Source organism: Caenorhabditis briggsae (genome assembly GCF_000004555.2).
Source record: "Caenorhabditis briggsae complete genome, chrIII, whole genome shotgun sequence".
In the NCBI taxonomy this organism is placed as follows: domain Eukaryota; kingdom Metazoa; phylum Nematoda; class Chromadorea; order Rhabditida; family Rhabditidae; genus Caenorhabditis; species Caenorhabditis briggsae.
Window position 1 is genome coordinate 14,204,830 of NC_013490.2, and position 20,499 is coordinate 14,225,328.

At 37.9% G+C, this 20,499-nt stretch overlaps 8 protein-coding genes across 8 annotated transcripts; 5 read left to right on the forward strand and 3 right to left on the reverse strand.

Annotated features, from left to right (window-relative positions):
- Nucleotides 1-570: 570 nt before the first annotated feature.
- Nucleotides 571-2,540, forward strand: CBG00591 (the record flags this gene model as incomplete). Its single annotated transcript, XM_002630139.2, has 3 exons — nucleotides 571-695; nucleotides 774-975; nucleotides 2,436-2,540. 3 exons carry the CDS (start codon nucleotides 571-573, stop codon nucleotides 2,538-2,540), a joined length of 432 nt encoding a protein of 143 aa, XP_002630185.2.
- On the reverse strand, nucleotides 1,257-1,893 carry CBG00592 (the record flags this gene model as incomplete). The annotated part of the gene is made up of 3 exons (XM_002630140.1): nucleotides 1,257-1,534; nucleotides 1,630-1,782; nucleotides 1,836-1,893. The coding sequence occupies 3 exons, from the start codon at nucleotides 1,891-1,893 to the stop codon at nucleotides 1,257-1,259; spliced, it is 489 nt and encodes a 162-aa protein (XP_002630186.1).
- Nucleotides 2,541-2,884: 344 nt separating the features above from the next.
- Cbr-tag-256 lies at nucleotides 2,885-5,128 on the forward strand (the record flags this gene model as incomplete). Its single annotated transcript, XM_002630141.1, has 8 exons — nucleotides 2,885-3,199; nucleotides 3,307-3,616; nucleotides 3,663-3,721; nucleotides 3,768-4,097; nucleotides 4,146-4,406; nucleotides 4,454-4,681; nucleotides 4,726-4,887; nucleotides 4,997-5,128. The coding sequence occupies 8 exons, from the start codon at nucleotides 2,885-2,887 to the stop codon at nucleotides 5,126-5,128; spliced, it is 1,797 nt and encodes a 598-aa protein (XP_002630187.1).
- A 399-nt stretch (nucleotides 5,129-5,527) lies between these two features.
- Nucleotides 5,528-5,949, forward strand: CBG00594 (the record flags this gene model as incomplete). The annotated part of the gene is made up of 4 exons (XM_002630142.1): nucleotides 5,528-5,566; nucleotides 5,620-5,687; nucleotides 5,761-5,814; nucleotides 5,886-5,949. The coding sequence occupies 4 exons, from the start codon at nucleotides 5,528-5,530 to the stop codon at nucleotides 5,947-5,949; spliced, it is 225 nt and encodes a 74-aa protein (XP_002630188.1).
- A 235-nt stretch (nucleotides 5,950-6,184) lies between these two features.
- Cbr-asna-1 lies at nucleotides 6,185-7,384 on the forward strand (the record flags this gene model as incomplete). The annotated part of the gene is made up of 3 exons (XM_002630143.1): nucleotides 6,185-6,624; nucleotides 6,671-6,929; nucleotides 7,046-7,384. The coding sequence occupies 3 exons, from the start codon at nucleotides 6,185-6,187 to the stop codon at nucleotides 7,382-7,384; spliced, it is 1,038 nt and encodes a 345-aa protein (XP_002630189.1).
- Nucleotides 7,385-8,555: 1,171 nt separating this feature from the next.
- Nucleotides 8,556-9,949, forward strand: CBG00596 (the record flags this gene model as incomplete). Its single annotated transcript, XM_045244663.1, has 6 exons — nucleotides 8,556-8,699; nucleotides 8,811-8,910; nucleotides 8,991-9,083; nucleotides 9,130-9,234; nucleotides 9,449-9,861; nucleotides 9,911-9,949. 6 exons carry the CDS (start codon nucleotides 8,556-8,558, stop codon nucleotides 9,947-9,949), a joined length of 894 nt encoding a protein of 297 aa, XP_045091622.1.
- Nucleotides 9,950-10,190: 241 nt separating this feature from the next.
- On the reverse strand, nucleotides 10,191-16,786 carry Cbr-kap-1 (the record flags this gene model as incomplete). Its single annotated transcript, XM_045244664.1, has 13 exons — nucleotides 10,191-10,295; nucleotides 10,536-10,736; nucleotides 10,789-10,856; nucleotides 11,126-11,328; nucleotides 11,797-11,921; nucleotides 11,968-12,186; nucleotides 12,568-12,922; nucleotides 12,973-13,060; nucleotides 13,113-13,251; nucleotides 13,331-13,621; nucleotides 15,896-16,136; nucleotides 16,457-16,526; nucleotides 16,717-16,786. The coding sequence occupies 13 exons, from the start codon at nucleotides 16,784-16,786 to the stop codon at nucleotides 10,191-10,193; spliced, it is 2,175 nt and encodes a 724-aa protein (XP_045091621.1).
- Nucleotides 16,787-17,819: 1,033 nt separating this feature from the next.
- Cbr-gsp-2 lies at nucleotides 17,820-19,596 on the reverse strand (the record flags this gene model as incomplete). The annotated part of the gene is made up of 7 exons (XM_002630146.1): nucleotides 17,820-17,942; nucleotides 18,172-18,306; nucleotides 18,536-18,649; nucleotides 18,744-18,958; nucleotides 19,011-19,241; nucleotides 19,365-19,496; nucleotides 19,545-19,596. The coding sequence occupies 7 exons, from the start codon at nucleotides 19,594-19,596 to the stop codon at nucleotides 17,820-17,822; spliced, it is 1,002 nt and encodes a 333-aa protein (XP_002630192.1).
- Between the last annotated feature and the right edge of the window lie 903 nt (nucleotides 19,597-20,499).

A 20,499-nucleotide genomic window follows, 5' to 3' on the forward strand; every position in this document is an offset into this window, starting at 1 on the left:
AGTTGCAAAGTAAACTCCGCCCCGATTTCCTCGGAATCGGTTCCTCGGACCAACCCCTTCCTCGGAATCGGTGGAGTCTCAGACCTGCGACCAGGTATCAAGTTCTGCGCAAGCTTATCTCTTTGCGCGTTTCTCGTGCAGGTGAAAACATGTTTCCATTTTTCCCCCAATTTTTGATCGTTCATTGTGTGATTAATATTAGGTTTTTTATCTCAAATTTTTCATTGAAAACCAGAAAAAAAGTTAAAATTTTCAAGAATATAAGCCGTCATTTCTATACAAAAAAAATTGACCAAAAAAATCCGGAAATCCGGAGATTAGCATATTTTCTTCTTCTTTCCTCTTGCTGCAAGAGTCTTGCATCATTTTTCTCTTACCTCTAATACTTTTTCCGGAAATTTTCTTCATTCTTTCAATATTTGTATGCATACGAAAATTTAATTTTGTGTCAATTTCTTTAGCTTTCCAATTTCGGCCTAATTTCTGCATACTTTTTTCTCGATTTCTTGTAGTGTTTTCTAAAACCGTTCGTCATTTTCTTCAATTTTTTCCGTTTCAGAGGGTAAAAATATGTCCAATTCGACAATGGAGAATACTCAAATGAAGGTGAAATTGGCGGTCGACGAGATGATTGACGATTTGGACAAGAATTATCTCAGGGATATGCAGAAAGCCATGTTCCAGTGCTCTGCAAGGTTTGTGAAAGCTTCAAATTGGGAAAAACACCAAAATTGGCTAACTCTCTGAAAATTCGAAATTTCCTCTGTTTTTAGATGCTGTGACAACAAAAAAGTGACACGCGAGAGCGTTGAGAATTGTGTAGAGAAATGTAATGACGGAATGAAAAATGCTCAAGGATATCTGGAAAAAGAGTTGGGCGGTCTACAGGATCAACTCTCTCGATGCGCAATGACTTGCTATGATAAACTCGTTCAGCAGTTTGGACCAAATGTCAATAACTATTCCGAGCAACAGGTTTGTCTGGAGGGCGGATCCTAAAAATTTTCGAATTTTGAACTAAAGGCTGCGATCTGAAAAGTCTAAAACCTCTAATAGTAGGTCACTGCTTCATTATAGTTAGTAAAAATTAACTGACTAGATATACAGGAATATAAATATACAGAACAAAACAAGGGGAAAATGGTAGGAATTAAAAGAAAGTCATTGGAATCAAAGATGAACCGGGGAGAAAAAGACATTGGATGAGAAGAAAAATTGCCTTTAATTAGCCAATTCACAGCTAATTAATCTTCTAATCAGGAATACATGGAGTTGTGAAGTTCGTCGACACGTGCTTGTTGTTGATCTTTGTCGTATTGACTGTCACTTTTGACTGGATTCCGGCACGTTGGGCATGTCTGAGACTGGTCCAGCCACATAACAAGGCACAGAAAATGAAACCGATGGTTACATGGCATTATTGTCACCGAGTTTTTGAATTCATCCTTATCAATTTTGTATTCTGCATGGAGAACGAATGTTTCTGGCAAGTCTACTGGATTGCACAGCTTGTCGTAGCACACTGCGCAAATTTCTGGAATTATGAATGTTTTAGATTTATGACTCTGAATTAAGCGTACTGATTGTCAGTATAAGAATATCCGTCTCCTTCCAAAAACATTTCCTTACCGGTTTCACCTTGACTAGTAACTGATTCTTTCTTCATCTCAGCCAGCGCTTTGAATGATTTACTGGCTACGACATGTCCAGGACGTTGGAAGATATCGATCCATTCGAGAAACAGAGCACGATTCCCTACGGTATCACCAGTGGCGCGAATTCCTAAAGATTCCGTCCCTTTTTGGTTGAGAAACTGCATAGAAAATGCTACTCACTTTGGAAAATCTCTTCGATGACACGAGAATACTCGGAATCGGCGATGGAACCGGACATTTTCTGAAATTTTCGGAAAGCTTGAAAAAAAAACAAGAAAATGGGAGGAAAGACGAAAATATTGAAAATCGATGTGAAACGAAGCGGAATGCCCAGAAATGGTGACAAAGTTGCCGCGCTGGCGAGAAAAATTCCCGCGGCATGCATTTTTCAGCCAAGGTGTTTGCGGACTCGGCTCTTTTCTCTGCGTCTCTCTATATTCAACACACATGTGGAGGGTCTCTTGTTGGTGAATGGTCTCCGAATGAATCATGCCTCAATCGTAGAATTGATTTCAATTTCATGTTTCAATGAATTTTTAACCGAAATTTCGTCATAATAATGATGTAATTGTGGGGAATCGGGAATAATGCTGGTTATTCGTTAAAATTTAAGAACTTTATTCTCATGGCTTTGATAGAAACTTCTGGAAATGATCTTTTACAAATAAATAAGTTTTAATGAAAATTGAAATTCTCGCACCTAAAAATTCTAATTTCCTCCGAAAATTGTTTTAAAAGAAACATCATCAAATCCCCCAATTCCCGTTAAATTTGTTCCAGAAGCTCAGTTTCAACGAAAAACTCGATTCATGTGTCTCAGTTTGTGCCGACGATCACATCAAACTTATTCCAGCTATCAAGAAACGTTTCGCCAAAAATATTTAAGATTTCCCTTTTTGTTGCCATATCTCCCTCTTAAAAAATCCTCTCCCATTTAGGCTCATCCTTTGTTGTGTTACTCTTTAAATAATATATTATCTTTTATACCAATCATATTATTGCTCATACTTCATTTTTCTTTCCTTTTTCCACCGGAACGATGAATTTCAGTTTTTGCATTTTTAAAAACTTTTTCTTAACGTTCTTTTCGTAAATTATCGTATCTCTCTTTGAGTCGAAAATAATACTGAAGTTCTGAAATACAGGAAATTTGAAAATCAGCTGATTAAAGTCTTTCTTGTCGTGTGGAAATATCTTTAAAATCACAAAAATGCTCTTTTCCAGGTACCATGTTAAAACCATTCTCAATTTTAATATGGATATTTCTAATAAACTTTGCCCGCTCTCTGGATAAGACTGCTCCGGATCTTCCGGGAAAAGTGTGCGCATTTGGAGATTTCAATGCAGATCGGAATACAGATATTCTGGTTTTTGGAAATGGATCACTGACTGTAAATTACCAAGAAACGAAATTGTTGGATGTTTTAGAAGCTTCGAAATTCACTCAAGGAACCAGTTTCACCATCGGAAATGGTAGTTTAAAGCCAGAATCTGTGGAATGTTCAGTTGGAGATTTCAATGGAGATTCTAGATTGGATGTGCTGGTAAGTTTTACATTCGAGAAATTGAGTCGAAACATTTGGCGAAAATGACGATTTTTTTCAACTGATTTTTCAACTAAATAACCGAGATTAACCCAAGTTTTGTTCAGGTTTCAATCCGGGACTCCGGTGGTCTCTACAACCATACTCTGTGGACATCTTTTCTCGAAGGCGACAAAGAAGTGTTCCGTCCATTCCACGTGGATTTTCTAATGCAACATGCCATGACCATTGATGTCACAAATGATGGATTGACTGATATTCTAGGTTTCTATCCGAATGGATCGATGTTTTGTTCAAAAGTTCAGAAGGATGGATCAATGTTCCCAATTGTTGATTCGTGTAACAATGAATTTTCGAATTTCCCGAATAATATAGATATCTATGCAGGAATGCCACACCTATTTGTGGATATTAATTGTGAGTGGATTACTGTATTCGGGGGTAATAATATGTTTGTTTTCAGCTGATCTCATCGCCGACATAGTTTTCATGACAAAAGAGCAGAATGGACTGAAAATGATGGTGAGCTTCCGAAATCCTCTAAATCATCCCAGATCCCCCTTTCTAGGTATGGCAGCACACGAAGATCGGATGGCAGTATCGTGATTGGATTCCAACTCTGACCTATGCTCAATATCCAGCCGTAGCTGCACCAGTAGTGATGGATATGGATTCAGATGGAGAAATTGATATAATTGTACCGATATGTAAAGAGGCGTCATGCGTTCAATTGATTCAATTGGCATCGTTTTGTAAATCAAGACTATGGGCTTCAGTTACATTAGACATGCAGGATTATCTTGTGAAACCAGAACCACATTCGTTGGTTGTGTTTAGAGTTGGAGAGTTTTCATTGAATTCTTTCCCGGATTTAGTGACAATTGTACAGGGAACCAGGGTAAGAATAGGGACAGAGTTCTTCTAAAAATTCTATTTTTTTTTGTAGACCAACAATCGCCCAGCAATCAAAGTAATAGAAAACGAGGAATGTAAGAATTGTGAAAAGAACGGGACTCGTCGATTCGATATCCGGAAAGGAGAATTCATTCAACCCAAAAACATGGCGTTGGGAATTATTAAAATGGGAACATTTTTTGATTTATTAGAAGATGGATCACTCGATTTATTGGTTGAATATGATTTGGGAAATGAGACACGATTTGGATTTGTGTATTGTCCTGATAAGGGAGATACTACGTTTTTGAAGGTTGTTTATTTCTCGGTCTTTTTTTTCAAATTTCGTTTATTTTCCAGGTCCAAGTCTTCACAGGCGTTTGCAGCGATAATCGTTGCAATCCAAAATCGAATGAAATTGGTTCAAGTATCTCAATGACTGGTGCCTGTGCATCATTCTCGATGACCGATGGATGGGGTGGAAGTACTCAAAGTGTTGCATGTCAAGTTCCAGCTTCTTCAAATCGAGCACTTTATCTACCATTCTTGCTTTACGGTCTTGGAAGAAGTCCCAATTTTGTTGATGAGGTAAGCTAAAAAGTGAATATTTCAAAAATTCACAATGCTTTCAGCTCAACATCGCTATTCCGAAATACGCGGATCGCAAAGAGGACTGGAAGCACAGTTTGAAACAAATCGTTCCGAATTCCCGTATCATTGTTCTGCCACCGTCTCCTGAGTATCCACACTGGACTAGTCGGCTCTATGTTACACCATCAGCACTTATTGTACAGGTTAGTTTTGAAAAGAAAATGATGAAAACCTCAAAACTCCCATGCATAAATTTCACTCTCAGCTCGGAAACCTCTCGGTTTTCTAGTCTGTAAAAAATGCCAATTTCAGAGTCTCGCTGTGATTGCCCTGGTATGCTGTATGCTTCTGATGGTTGTTGTATTTTTGCACTATCGGGAGAAAAAAGAAGATCGCTACGAGCGACAACAACAATCGCATCGATTCCATTTCGATGCAATGTAGAAAACTTGCTCTATCGAAAAACAATGTATTATTCATTCGAAACTTTATATAACCTAGATATCATATCGTTTCTTTGTTCCATCAAAAAACCTTTTTTAAACGGGTATTAAGCATATTTCTTTATCCCTTTTCTTCTATCGGACCCATAATTTTTTCAAGATTTTCTCGGTTTTTTAAAATTAGCTGTGATGCCTCTTTCATTTACTACTCAGCTTTAATTTATATTATTGTGTATACTTTTCAAAAAGATTTCGAAGCTTTTTTTCGAATTTCCTTCCGCCCCAATTTTTTGCACATTTAATTGAAATGAATGTTTTTTTCCTCGACTGGTTATTTGGATACAATATTTTATTATTTTTTATGTCTAAGTATTTATCTTCTGTCCGCTATTCCAAAATTATGGATGTCGAGAAGCAGGCCAAGCCTCAATTGATTTATGTGAGTTTCTTAAATTTTTTTTTTCAGTTAAACGAAGAAGGTTTTTTTTTCAGACTCCCACAAATACACTGAAAGAGCGATTTTTGGAGTTTCTCGACTACTATTTCGGACCGCTCAAATTGTGAGCTTTTGATTTTTTTTTTTCCCGCCGAAATTACGAGTTTCCGAACTTCTGCAAGTTTGTCTAATTCCAGATATCTCTTCTCCTATCCGATGCCCGATGGATTGTGGGATAATCGGAAGTTGAGGTGAGCCACGTTCCAAAGAGTATTTTCGCTCTACTTGACTCATGGATTTTTCAAATTTGGTCGGCTTTCAGACTGAAAGCGAGCGGAGTTCAAGTGATTCCACGTGCCGAACCGGATCCATTGTCGATCGACTGATTAGAATTGTGCAGAAAAATCCGGCTGACTGAGGAAAAAGTTGAACTTTTTTATGTCGCATAATAAATTAATTGAACTTTTTTAGTTTTTCATGATTTTTCGCCGGTTTTCTGCCGAAATTTAACTACTTTCTTCTTTTCTGTTACAATATTTTTTTCTTTGAATTTAGGGGTTTTCGAATTTTCGACAGTTGAGAAGCTTAGTCAACAATAAACAGTTTCAGCAACAACGAACTATGGCCGACGATCAACTTGAAGGTTCTATCAAAAACATCTTGGAACAAAAGTCACTTAAATGGGTTTTCGTCGGTGGAAAAGGAGGAGTAGGAAAAACTACATGCAGTTGTTCTCTGGCTGCTCAGCTATCGAAAGTCAGAGGACGCGTTCTTCTGATTTCCACGGATCCCGCCCATAATATTTCGGACGCATTTTGTCAGAAATTTACGAAAACTCCAACGCTCGTCGAAGGTTTCACAAATCTTTTTGCAATGGAAATTGATTCGAACCCATCTGGAGAAGGTGTAGAAATGGCAAATATCGAAGAAATGCTCCAAAATGCTGCACAAAACGAAGGTGGAAGTGGAAATGGGTTCGCAATGGGAAAAGATTTCTTGCAACAATTCGCTGGGGGACTACCAGGAATTGATGAGGCAATGAGCTTTGGAGAGATGATCAAGTAAACCTTTTGATAGCTAAATAAAACAGTAACTTAAAAATTACAGACTGATAGATTCTCTCGATTTCGACGTCGTCGTTTTTGACACAGCGCCGACTGGGCATACTCTTCGTCTTCTCCAATTTCCAACACTTTTGGAAAAAGTATTCACAAAGATTCTCTCTCTTCAGGGAATGTTTGGGCCAATGTTGAATCAGTTCGGTGGAATGTTCGGAATGGGTGGAGGATCAATGAATGAAATGATTGAAAAAATGACAACTACATTGGAAAGTGTCAAGAAAATGAATGGACAATTCAAGGATCCGGTAAGGAATTTCAGGGGAGAAGGAATAAAAACTTAACAGAGAATAAAACCTTGAATAAGTACTTCATTCATCTTACAACCATACACATTGACAAAGAAATTCGATAAATTTTCCAGAATTGCACAACTTTCGTTTGCGTTTGCATCGCGGAATTCTTGTCGCTCTACGAAACGGAACGATTGATTCAAGAATTGACAAAACAAGGAATCGATACTCACAACATTATCGTCAATCAACTGTTATTCCCAGATACAGATGAATCTGGAAAAATAACATGTCGAAAGTGTGGATCTCGTCAAGCGATCCAATCGAAATATCTCAGTGAAATCGATGAATTATACGAAGACTTCCACGTCGTCAAGTTGCCGCTTCTGGAATCTGAAGTTAGAGGAGGACCTGAAATTCTTAAATTCTCAGAGAGAATGGTTCATCCCGAGAAGAATACCAATCAGTGATCTGTCTATGAATTGCTTTGATTTTACTTGTGCGTTTTTTTCATTTAATTAAGCTCGAACATTGTTTTCCTCCTGACTTCAATATGTTTTCTCTTCTGCATGCTTTCATTTCATTCTCTCAAACTCGAAACTTTATCCCACTTCTTTTTTTTTTTGAAATCGCAATAAATTATTTTTGTTGACGTTTTCTGACCTGAAAACTTGTTTCCGTGAGATAGTTTCCTACACTAAAAACCTTTATCGGCCCATAACTTTGTACGAGCAAGAGATTCGCCTAATATTCTGGGTCATATCTCGAATTTCAACGTTGAACATTTTTATACTAAAAAAGCTTTTCAGATGTTTTCAAAAAAGCTAACACGGTTTTTTGAAAAAGAATCGACATAAATTTTCTCTTGATTTTTGTTCTGATAATATCCTAAATTCAATTTTAAGCGATATGTCCAAATTTGGATGAATGGTATGAACTCGGACGGAGAACATTTTAGAATAAGAATATGAAAAACAAATTTTTTCCAGATTTTCGCAAAAAAAAACTAAGGCTTAATAAGGCTTTTTTTTAATCACAAAAAATGTTAAACTGATAAGAAAATACTTACTGAAATGTTCTATTTCAGTTTCAGAGTACGGATCCAAACTCAAAAAAATGAACCCCGTTCTGTTAGGTCGCTATATAACATTTGGCTAGAAAAACTCACCTGAATAACTTGCTCACAACGTGTATGATGTTTCGTTTTTGATAGTATGTTTTCTTTAAACATTACCACGATTCAACTTTGTTAATTCATTGATCACAAAATTTCTGGCGACAAATGGCAAATTCTTCAAATGCTGAACTGTTTCTAGAGGCATGTTACTACATTTTTCTCTGATCCGCTTACAATTCGTTCATCTCAAATCTCCGCGTTGAGATCTCGAAATTCAAAATTAGTGTAACAAAGTCTAGGTTCGGTTGCATTTGAAAAACTAAAGTAATCCGCGAAATTCGTTGACACCCAAATTCGACCAAAGTAGATCATGCTTATTTTGAAGCTCTTTGCGTGGATAGGGTGCGAATACAAGTTTCAACACAAAACAAAACACATTGAGAAAGGGACAATGAAGTAAAAATGTAATTCAGAGCACCAGTCATGGACCTTTCAAAGAGGGATGCAGTTTTTTCCTCCATCACATGCTGGCTCGTTATTTATGGATTGGAGCAACTGCCACATGTTTTTTGGCACTCTTATCAACCCTGTGGACCTTATTCAACGCCTATCAGCTTTGGGCTACAATTCAGGATGTGGAAAATGCCATTGTTGATTTAATTGATGAAGTTTGTAGTTTGTAGTGTTAATATTCACTTTTCAAGGTCTAATAGTTCAGACTTCCTAGCCTTTCCAGAGAATTTCAGTATTTTAGTCTCCCTAGACAATCTAGTTCTTAGGCTTGTCAAATTCTCCTTCCCATTGGAGTGTGCAAGCAGATTTGTCATCCTCACCACATTGGGACAGTCAACGCCAACTACGGAATCAAAGGACAAAAACGTAAGGCTGACCGAAAGAGTCCTAGAATATCCTAAAAACATAAAAATTGAACATTTTAGTGACACCTTCTCTTTTTTCAGAAGACGTTAAACCAGGCACTCGGGACAATCGATATCCAGAAGATGTCACATTCCCACCGTCCGATATTGAAAAGGTGTATGATGTGATGGGAGGTAGGGGAGGCCAAAAAGTGGGCGCGGCCTAATTAAAAATGTTTAGACGAGGACGCTCGAAAGTCGAAAACAATGACATTGGTGTCGTTAGACGAGGGCAGTTTGGAGGAGAAACCTCCAAAGAACAGTGAAAGTGATAAGGTAAAGACAAGTGCAAAAACAATTCGAAATGTTTTCTTAGAGAAGGGAAAAGTTAGGCCGCCGACTTTAAATGGGTGGAGTTTGAAATATGAACGAGGAATCAGAGTTTCGGTATTCTAACAAGCCACCATCTTCTTAACAACTATTGTTAGAATCAAAACCGCAAAATTCGAAAACACTGATTTCTAAGGTAGTTTTTAAAATGGTTACACAAAAATATCTAGAAAACTGGAATTCCATTTCTGGGTTACCAAAAATACATTTTCAGAGAAAACCGGTTATCCCATCGGCTGCTCGTACACCAACCAACAATCCATTCCAAAAACAACTATCCCGTGAAATCCTTCTCACTCCGAAACAGTCTCTAAAAACTGCAAACGAGGGAACACGGAAAACGGCATCTGTTGAGCAATTGGTAGTTGCAAAGAAGAGTCGAGAACCAGTGACACCATCATCTGGAGGATCGTCTGGAGGTGGAAGACGGAGTAAAAAAAATTGGGATGAAATGGGAGCATTTGATGAGAAGAAAAGTAAAGAACTACCGAGTAGAGAACAAATTTCTGGTGGCGGAGGAGGAGGTACTGCAGATAAAAGAACACCCAGCAGAGAAAGTAATAGTAAAAGCAAGAGTAAAAAAGTAAGTGTGCCCTATTGAACATTGATATTTTGAACTGGACCTCTTTTAGGCATTGCCACCAAAGATGGGAACTGCCGAACCGATTTGAACTTGATTTATTGTATTCTATGAATAAATACATTTTTCTATTTTTTAGAAACACTTCCTGACAATACCCAGAACTTTTCACCCAATAATATTTAGTCCCAATAAGACTTTACTTTTGGTGCACAATAAATTACTAAACTATTTTTCGGAGCCATAAATAAGTTTAATTACCATCAGCCATCTGAAAATCTCGCCAAGCGCCCCGCCCACTTTAATATTTTTTAGTTTTATTCTACTCGCATTTAAAACAATTTCTCATTCATATCGAAGTCATCATCAAAATTATCGAAGTTGAAATCCGCTCCGAAATCTTCGTTGTCATAGTTGTTGAACTCATGATCGTCGCGCTAGAAATTTTATGATACTAATTTTCATAGCATTTTTTCCATTCAAATAATTTCAAAAATTTTGAACTCAAAGTTTAAAAAGCTTGAAAGGGAGTGTAAACATGTCCTGCTACTCTTGACATTGGGATTACTGTAGTTCTGCTATGAGACCAAAAGCGTATTAAAAGTTATGATTATACTTATTTTGAAGCTCCAAATCAACCCATTCCAAAGAAGGCTCAAGAACGGATTTTAATTTACCTCAACCATTTCCAGCCACTGCGCATTGTGCCATTTAAACCGTTCACCAGCGATTCGTTTCGCCCAGTCTTCCGAGTGCTCTCCCATTATCAGTAGAGCGTTGTCGCATACTTCACGGACTGCTGCGTTGGCATCATGCATCAAATCAATCATATGGGCTCCGAGTTCTGAATCTTGGGTCATCAGACGAGCCGAGAGGTCCTGGGAACATTTGTAGTTTGAAATTTGCAGTTCACGGTTTATAGTTACTTACTTTGTGTTTCAATAGTTGCAAGAATACATAGAGTAGCTGAACGACAAACTCATCATCAATTTGGCAAGCTGAAAAAATCGGGAGACTGTAATTTGCTTTATTGTGTTTCCAGCTATCTGAAAACTTCAAATCTCAATTACCCGTATAAAAAAGATATAAAATGAGTATAAATATACCTAATTTAGTTACGTGTAGGTCTCACCTCGAAAACTACAGTATTCCCAAACTAATCAAGCATAGGTTATGTTTATACTTATTTTGAAGCTCTTGGCGAGGAGAGTTCAGATTTTTCAGTTTTAAATGAATCAGAGAAAATTCGAACATGTTAATCTCTTACATTGAAGCAAATGCACAAAAGTGTCAATCAGTGGAACCAAAAGTCGTGCAGCATCGAGTTGTCTTGCCATCGTTCCACAAGTGATTACAATTTGTAATTGCAATGGTTTTATTTCTCGAAGTACAGTGACTTCTTGTGATTCGTCGATTCCTTCTTGTAACTGATCTTTCATCCAAGGAACCAAAGAATGAGATTGGATTATTCTGAAATATGCTTTTTTTCAATAACATTGCTCCTTCTTTCAAAAATTGAAGTCGTTAAAAAATTTATAGAGCCTAGAAAGTCTTGGGTACTCACAAGATATAGATGGTTCGAAATTCTCAGATCTCTGAAAAAATGTCAAAAACTTGAAAGTCCGAAAAAAAACTAAATTCTAAACAAGCCTAGAAATCATAGAAACTTTAATAAATTGTTCAAAAAGACTATTTGCCCTAGAAAGCCACAGGAAGAATCCGCCAGACTAAATATCATCTACCAAAATACTTTCAGGGTTGGCAGGTCTGACATAAAATGAGAAAGAATCATAAAGATTTGACAGTTTCTCAATTCAAAGTAGTGGAAAAAAGTGAGGAGCGACACGACGATCTCGCGCCGTAAGCGCACCAGCCAGTTGTTTGGAACGCCAGAGGCGCGGCAAACAGGCTGGGTTTTTTTTTTCAATTTTTACATACTTTGCCCATGGCGCAACTTTAATCTCCGCCACAGCTCCCATGCATTCCAAACCAAATGAAGATTTAGATTCAGAATTATCGGTTCCTTCGCTTTTTGCAACATCCAAAAGTTTATCGATCCATTTCTGAAATTTTATCTGACTACAGTAACGCAATGAAGCATTGACCTACCAAAAACATATTCTGTGTCGGTCCATCATGACTAGAAATGGCTCTTATCACTTTGATCAGCATCAAATCTCTTGACTCCATTGACATTTCTATCAAAAGATCTAGGCCCTGTCCACCAGCACCACATACCAATTGAGCATTTCGTTTCTCTAGACAGATATTCAGAAGGACTGCTTTCGTCACTTCACTTCCTCTTCCACTGAGCACATCACGCATCAACTGAAATAGGCTACAGTAATTCACTTTCCCGTGGAAATTAGATCAAAAATTATGCAGCGAAACCTCTAAGAATTGAGACAAAGTTTGTATATAAGCTAATTGTAAACCCCGCCCACTTTACACGGAAATGATAGTGGACTGCGGAACCCGTGAATTGTCGGCTACTTCATTTAAATATATCTACTGCGCTTCTTTCGTTTCTTCATGGCTGACATCCATGAAGGATGAAAGGAGTGTTTGAAGTCTAGCCTATTCCGAAAATCAATTTAATCCACCCCTCATATTCATTTTTTCAAGAGGATTTCTTCGGGGATCCGGAAATTTGTAGAAAGAATTCTCTTATTGATGCCCCGAAGACGTTTTCTAGGCCACCATACTCACCGACTGTATCGCATCCGTATAAGCCAACATCGCTTTGGCATCATCATTACAGCTCAACAAATACAACATATTCAATGCCTTATTATCACTTTCAATCAGTGATGACATATGTGGTACTAATCCTCCATTAACCATTTTTGGCACATTTTTTGGGTCAAACGAGAAATTAAAGAGTAGTTGGATGGTGGCTTTTCGAAGTTCCAGATCATGAATTGGGAATAGTTTCAGCAATTTTTCAATCGTTCCATTTTGTTCCATTACTATTTTGTTCTCTTCAAAAATGCTCAATTTCAGCAGGAATTTGACAGTAGAAGTGGTTAATGGGTTCGGAGAGTCTGATGACATTTGAAGACATCTGGAAATCAGAATTTATTCAGAGACGACCTAGGAATCTAGTCCACTAACTTGACAAGCAGAACCACTAGATTTCGTCTGACCATTTTCAACTCCACACTGATATCGGTTGCCAAGTTGGTGAGCATTGTGATACAGGCTGAAAATATTTAAATTGGTGGCCTAGAAAATGTTCATCCACGGCCACAAACCTGCTAGCAACATTGCTTGTTTTCTTATAGCATTTTTTAACTTTCTCTGCGTCTCCTGATCAGCTTTTTTCATTTCTGCAATCCATAAATCATATCGTTTAGTCTCGTGCTCAATTGCGTTGACACATAGGGAACCGATCTGGAACAATTGAATTTGTAGGAATTTCAGTAATTGTCTTTTTAGTGAAGATTAATTTAGATCCCACAAGTTACTGTACCTTATGATGTAGCAATATTCCATGAAAAATCGAAAACTTTGACATATTCACAAATAGATTCATAATATTTGTGGCAACATCAAAATGCTTCTTCCAATCCTCTCTGAAAACTCGAGCCAGTGCCATCATGAGAGTCTCTGGAAAATGGACATTAGGACATCTTTGACACACAGATATACCGTTATTCACGAGTGCAGTCAGATTCTGGGGTGTTTTCGAGAGCTCGTGAAGTGCCACGGCTCCTTTGTTTTTCTCCGCTGATGTCTCTCCATAGAAACATTCAATGTATTCCTGAAAATAGTTTTCAGGTAATATAAATACCAGTCGGTTTGAGCCCCCTGCCGGGGGCTCAACCTCCTGGCTGCCGTTTATTGTATTATACACTTGAATTGATAATTTCTGAATTTCTCACTTTTTGAGTGACTTCGAAGTATTTAAAGTTTAAAATTTTAGATTTTCCTAAAAGAAAGCCACATCTATTTGATGGATACCTCTGATAGAATCCCACCCTGACTAAGCCGCTTGTTTTTTTTTTGGTTATTGCAGACGTATTTTTTCCCAATTTTCTGGTAATTTCCATTAAGTCTTGTCGGTTCTTAGTAAAAACGCGATAACTGAATTCAAACATCCGATTTTCAGGATTTTTAAGTTTCCGAGTTTCTTCATGACAGAATGCCTGTTTCTTGATAGCAGAGTACTATTTTCTGAATTTTTAAAGTCTCGACTTTCGAACCAAAATTCACCAATTTTTGAATATCTGCATTTTCCGAGTTTTTCAAATCTTCGGGTTTTCTGAATTTCGGAAACTTCATACATCATTTTATCTAAGCCTTCGGTTCTAGATTACACTGAAAGTATAGGGAAGAGGTTGCAAGACCTGTATTCTTGTAGATAAAAGTAAATATTGAAAACGTTCTTGAAGTTTTTTTGACATTTTCTAGAATGTTCTGGAATGTTCTAAAATATTTTGAAGTTTTTTGGAATGTTTTGGAACTTTTTTGAAATTTCTGGAAATTTCTGGAAACTTCTGGAAATTTCTGGAATTTCCCGGATTGTTCTAGAATGTTCTGAAACTTATTAGAATTGTTGGAAATTTTCAGGAGTGTTCTCGACTCTTTTTTTATGTTCTGAAATCTTCCCTGAACTTTCCGGAACTTTCTGGAATTGTCGGAATTTCCTAGAATGTTCTGGAACGTTTTGAAATTTTTCTCTAGTGTTTTGAAACTTAAAGGAGGGCATACATCAAAAAAAAAACTTTCTCTGATATTTCTCTGATGTCTCCCAAACTTTTTGCTGTCTGGCCCCTTTAAGTAAATTTTTGGAAACTTCTGGAATTTCCCGGATTGTTCTCGAATGTTCTGGAACTTTGCATAATGAATTGGAATCTTCTGAAGTTTTCTAGAAATTTTCTTAATGTTCTGGAATTTTCGTGAAACTTTCCGGATTTTTCTGGAATTTTAGGAACTTCCTAGAATGTTCTGAAATGTTCTGGAACGTTTTTGAGTTTTCTGGAACTTTCTAGAATTTTTTTAAATTCTTCGAATTTCACAATCTCTGGTTTTCCATATTTCGCACTTTCTGATTGTTTCGAATGTGCAAAAATTTGGAAAATTCAGGAAATCCAAAACCGGAGATTCAAAGTCTTAGATATTTTTCAAATCATTTTCTAATTATTAATCTTCAAATTTCGACTTATTGGAATTCAGAAAACAGATTCGGAAATTTTTTAAATTGAAAATTAAGCAATCAGTTAACTCAAACGTTATAAAAGTTTGGAATTCAGTGGTTTCAAGAAACTAAAACTTAAAAAATTTTGTTTGGAAGTTAATTATGTTTATTTCTAGAAGGTCCATGGACACCATGGACATGAAGCGCTCGGTAGTCCATGACTACATACTACATACCACTTTAGGAGTCCCATATTCCTTTGAGTTATTCAAGTGAATGTCCGAGACGGACACACAGACACACACACAGAAAAGTTTTCTTAGTAAGAAGTAGATTTCGGTCAATTTAATTTCTCAAGGTTGACTAGAACTAGTTCTATGATATCTAGCACAAGCACAAGCACAAGCTCCGCCCACATTACAGATACCGTAAAGACTAGTCAATTTTGAGCCCATATATCCCATTTCCTGTAAAGGATATCGAAAAGTAGTCAACTGACAAAATGTTTATAATGATATGAAAAACATTTTATCAGCTGATTACTATTTGATATCGTTCACAAGAACCGAGATGAATTCGCTCAGTGGATAGAGATCTGGAGTCGCCGGCGGCCCGCCGCTCAGCCTCCGTACCCTTGAAGGCGAGAAGCTTGAGCGGCGACCTCACACAACTCTATATTGTCAGAATAAAAAAACTGTCCGTCCGTGTTTGCAGACTCGTTCAAAAATGTCCAAAAATATTTTGTTAGTTGATAACTTTTGGCATCTTTCACAGGAACCGAGATAAATTGGCTCAAAGTGGAAAGTTATTTGAAGGTATTCTTATAGTGTTTAAGGTGGCATTATATTTCGTAAATTGCCTCATAAAACTTTAAACACTTCAATAAAAAAAACGCACATCGACTTTATCCAAATCCACATTCAAAACTGCCGCCTGACTTGATCTTCGATCAAAGGAAACTGTTGATGAACTTCGAGATCTCGAAGAACTCATTCTCGGGGTGCCTCTTTTTTGAAGAAAATATAAAACCTGCTCCAGTTGACTTCGTGACGTGGCAGGAATGAATAGGCATATTTGAAGGATAACGTTCGATAGAGTGCGAATGTCCACATTGGGAGACAACTCTTTCAAGTTTATTCTGAAGGAAATAACAATGGGAGTGCGTTCTTCATAGTTTTTAATTTGAATTTGAATTCTTAAAGTTCCGAATTTCCTTGTTTCAGTTTCATTTTCTACATTTTCAGACCTTCTTTCTAATTTTCATAAAACTTTTTTTTGGAATTTTTAATCCTTAATTTTCGATTGAATCATCAATAGAGCAAATTAGCATTTCTCCCCTCGAATGTTTTTTTTTCTTTTGTATGTTTTTATAGATTTTACCAGGAGACATTTAGGACTGAAGCAAGTTTGCTCTATTGAACATTTTTGTACGTCTAACTACCAATAGAGCGCACTTACACTTTCTGATAACCTAGTGATTCCACGTTGGCAGATGATGCACGCTTTTTGAGTGTGTTTGATGGTGAACCTGGAACATGTGTTGGCTATTTCTCGAAATTCAGATCTGGAGTTCTCTATATTCGCGATTACAGCTCTGGAGAAAGACGGCGAATATAGATTTTCGACTGGATACATTCTAAACGACTCCTAGATTCAACAACGAGAGCTCTCCCGCCAGATCCTCTATTTTTCTCGAAGTTTCTTAGCCCGTTGCTTACCCGACGACTGATCAAAGCGCACCACAATTGCCTGTTCCGTTGGATGAGCGTCTATCGTTACTTGGTGCATCGCGCTAAAAAAAGTGGGAAAGCAAGATTTCAAAAGTTTTCGCACTCTGTTTCTCTATTACCTATTATAGCTGACCGATGAGCCGGGTCGGAGCATTGTGATTAAGAAGGAAGAGGAAGAAGTCTCTAGGGAATTTTAACGAGGCAGGAGCAAAAATCGATATAGGAGCTGTTGTTGTGAAGGGGTTCTCTGCGCGCTCTCCTAGGAGATACAACTACACTCGTTTATTCGGGAAGAGAGGAGAGTTAGAGAAAACGAGAAGAGAGGAGATAGAGAGCAAAAGGAGGACCAGTGTTCTATTTTATTCTTATTTTTCACTTTTTGTTTCTTGTTCGAACATTCGACAATACGACTTTTACATTACAAAATTAGGAACGAGAAGGGAATTTTAGAATGGATGGGGACGGGAGAGAAATTATCATAAAAATTTGTCTTTTTGAGTAATTAAAAAAAATATATATATAATTAGAGAGATGGCCGCTTAAACTATTTGTAGGGATAGAACGAAAATTAAGACAAAAAAGAAACAAGAGACGAACTTAAAAATGGGATGGATTGAAAAATTGAGCCAGCAATTGGGGAGAGGGGATTCGGAGTAATAATCTAACACTAAAGTAGGACGGGAAATTTTATTTTTTTTAAAGTAAAAAGAAACAGAATGGTCCGCAGAGATAATGGGGTAGGAGGGGTGGGACGGTGACAACGAAAGCTTGAATTTGAGAATTGGGGAGTGTGGGGGATATTCGCCTCGCGACGACGGGCATCTTCTCGCACGTATGTCAGCCGGCGTCAGATCATTTCGAAATTTTGTTAGGAAAAGAATGGAAAGAATTCTCTTTTGAAAATGATGGGATAATGTACACACACAGACAACTACAAGATTCTTCGATCAAAGCTGAAACGGGAGGAGATGACCGAGAAGCGAATGGGGCGATCGAGGTTTGGGAACAAAATGGAACGGTGTTAGAGAAGTATTTACAGATGGATAGTAAACAATAGAGAAAATCGACACAAAAGATATAATATTATTATATCACTTCTTGGCGCCTTTCTTTGGTTGCGCGGCAGGCGCGTTCCGTGGTGGTGTGACTGGGCGGTTTGAGCCGACACCTCCTGCTCCATATGGGTACTTCTTCTTGTCGGCTGGCTTCAGAATCTGAAAAATAAATCATTAATATTCATCTGTACTTTTCCGAAAAAGTGAAAAAGTCCTAGAAATTTTTCTAATATCACCTCAGACAAATGCCTCATTATCACCCCGCTTTAGGCGGCGATGTCTTCGAAGAACTCGAACCGATCGCCAATTTAGACTCGTCTGACTTGACCATTACATCACCGGTGAAGTTTTCACGTCAACATTTCCCGATTTCAGATAACTTTCTCACCTGGAATGAGCACATTAGCGTCTCGTCGACAGTCATCATCGATCCGGCGTTATCGAATTCTCCGCAATAGTTAGGAGCACTGAACAGTGTGACTAGTTGTCGTTTGGCGAAGAACTCGTAGCCATCTTCTACGACCTGGAAAAAGAACAGAAAATTAGTGAAATCTCGTTTTGGGGGTTCAGTTCCCCGCTCTCCCTGTACCCAAAAAACATTATTTTGGAAGCTAAACTACACAAATAATTTTTGCGACCTCAAAAATTTTATTGTATCGTTCAAATTTATACAACTGAGAACGGATTCACTTCTAGTATTTCAACCCTCCTAGAAATTAGCTTTCTCTTGGTACAGTAATTATTTTCCTCACCTGATGTGCTCTGCAAATTAAGTCCAAGTCGTGCTTGTGCAAGAACTTGGCCACAACTTCTGGTCCGAAGGTGAACGAAACTCCTCGATCGTTCTCTCCCCATCCGGTGACATCCTGTAAAGTGCACAAAAAAGTGTCAATATTTGTTTGATATTTGCAAAAAATACGGTTACCACACCATCGTGTAAACAACGCATAAACCACAAACCTTGTCCGGATCCGACCACAAAAGATCACACAACAATCCTTGATCTGGCACGTCCGTCGGCCGCATAATACGGCGGATCTGCTCCATGGACTGAAGATCTGGTGAGAGACCTCCATGGCAGCAGAAGATCTTCTCGTCGATTATGGCGGCCACAGGAAGGCAGTTGAAGCAGTCAGTGAACGTCTTCCACAATTTGATGTTATATCGTCGTTTGCCTAAAAAATTACAAAGATTAGCTGTCAGGATTAGAGGCTGTAAGTCCCTTACATTCGTCATAGAAGCCATAAATTCTGTTGATCGAGGCACACTCGTGATTTCCTCTCAACAGGAAGAAGTTCTCTGGATACTTGATTTTGTAGGCCAACAAAAGGCAGATAGTCTCCAAAGACTGCTTTCCTCTATCAACATAATCTCCGAGAAAGAGGTAGTTGGACTCTGGTGGGAAGCCTCCGTATTCGAACAATCTCAACAGATCGTAGTACTGTCCGTGCACATCACCTGGAATTTTTTAACTGAAATTTACAAGAACAAAAAACTGAGAAATATCAATTTCCTGTGTAAGGAAGTGTCTTCTAACACTGATGAGTAATCATCTGTGGGAAGGTCTAAAAATAAACGAACCGCAAATCTTCAACGGAGCTTCCAACTCGAGCAGAATAGGCTGGCTCAGGAAAATTTCCCGCGATTTCTGACACAATCCTTTAATTTCGCTCTCTGTGAGTTGCACATTTTTCCCTGGTTTGGATCCTCTAACTGAAAAGAACAAGGTGAAAATCGATGAAAAGCAAAATTTTCCCAAACCTTCCAATAATCTGGAAATGATGTTGTCCAGATTCAGCTTTTCTCCTTCCATTTGTTGCGAGAAATCACTCGAACAACCCAATAAGATCTGTAATTCAAATGTTCAATTTTCGGAAGCAATTATTGGATATTTGGGGAAGATCAAACAATTTTCCGTTCGTAAACTCCAAAAATTCGGCAAAAAAACTTGGAAAATTACGTCATTTGATCTCATGATTACTTCGAAAATTGATAAAAACAGCAGCAAACATGTCAAAAATCGAAAGATATTTGGAGGCAACAGGGTCAAAACGACTGAGTGAGCGTGCTGGTCTCGCCGCGAAAACGCGACCACACGCCGACTACGGTGGCCCGTGGAGCGAACTTGTATCGCAATAGGCGAGATTTGACCAATTTTTTTGGCGGAAAGCCAAAATTGGGTTGAATTTGCGGGGGAAAATTGATAATCTCTGATTCGGATAATTAGTTTCAAAATCAAACTTTTTTTCCGTTTTCAAGCCAATTTTTTACGCGTTTTGGGAAAGAAAAAAGTGTGTATGTGTGGGGGAGAAGCGAGCAGCGGAGATGTAGTTAAGAAAATGGTTCTTAGCCGAGAATTCCGGAAGATTCGAAGATCAATAATAAAGTTTTCGGGCCATCTTCTAATATAATGCAGAGTTTCGCAAAAAATCCCCGGAATTCCGATTTGCCATGAAATTCTTTGAAGAATGAGAACAACGCTTTGACAGCTACGAAGAATTCTCCTTTTATCTGCCTATAATGGTTGACTGATAAGTTTTCAAAACGTGGCGATAATAGATCAGACAGTCTGTTTTCTTTTTCAACTTGTTTGAAAAAAATGTCCGCTTTTTATACAAAAACGATGACAATAGGTCTATTGAAAGCTTGTTTTTTAGTCTACGCTCGCTAACGAACCGTGAGAAAATCACCTTATTTTGAGGTTGAATTTTGGAAT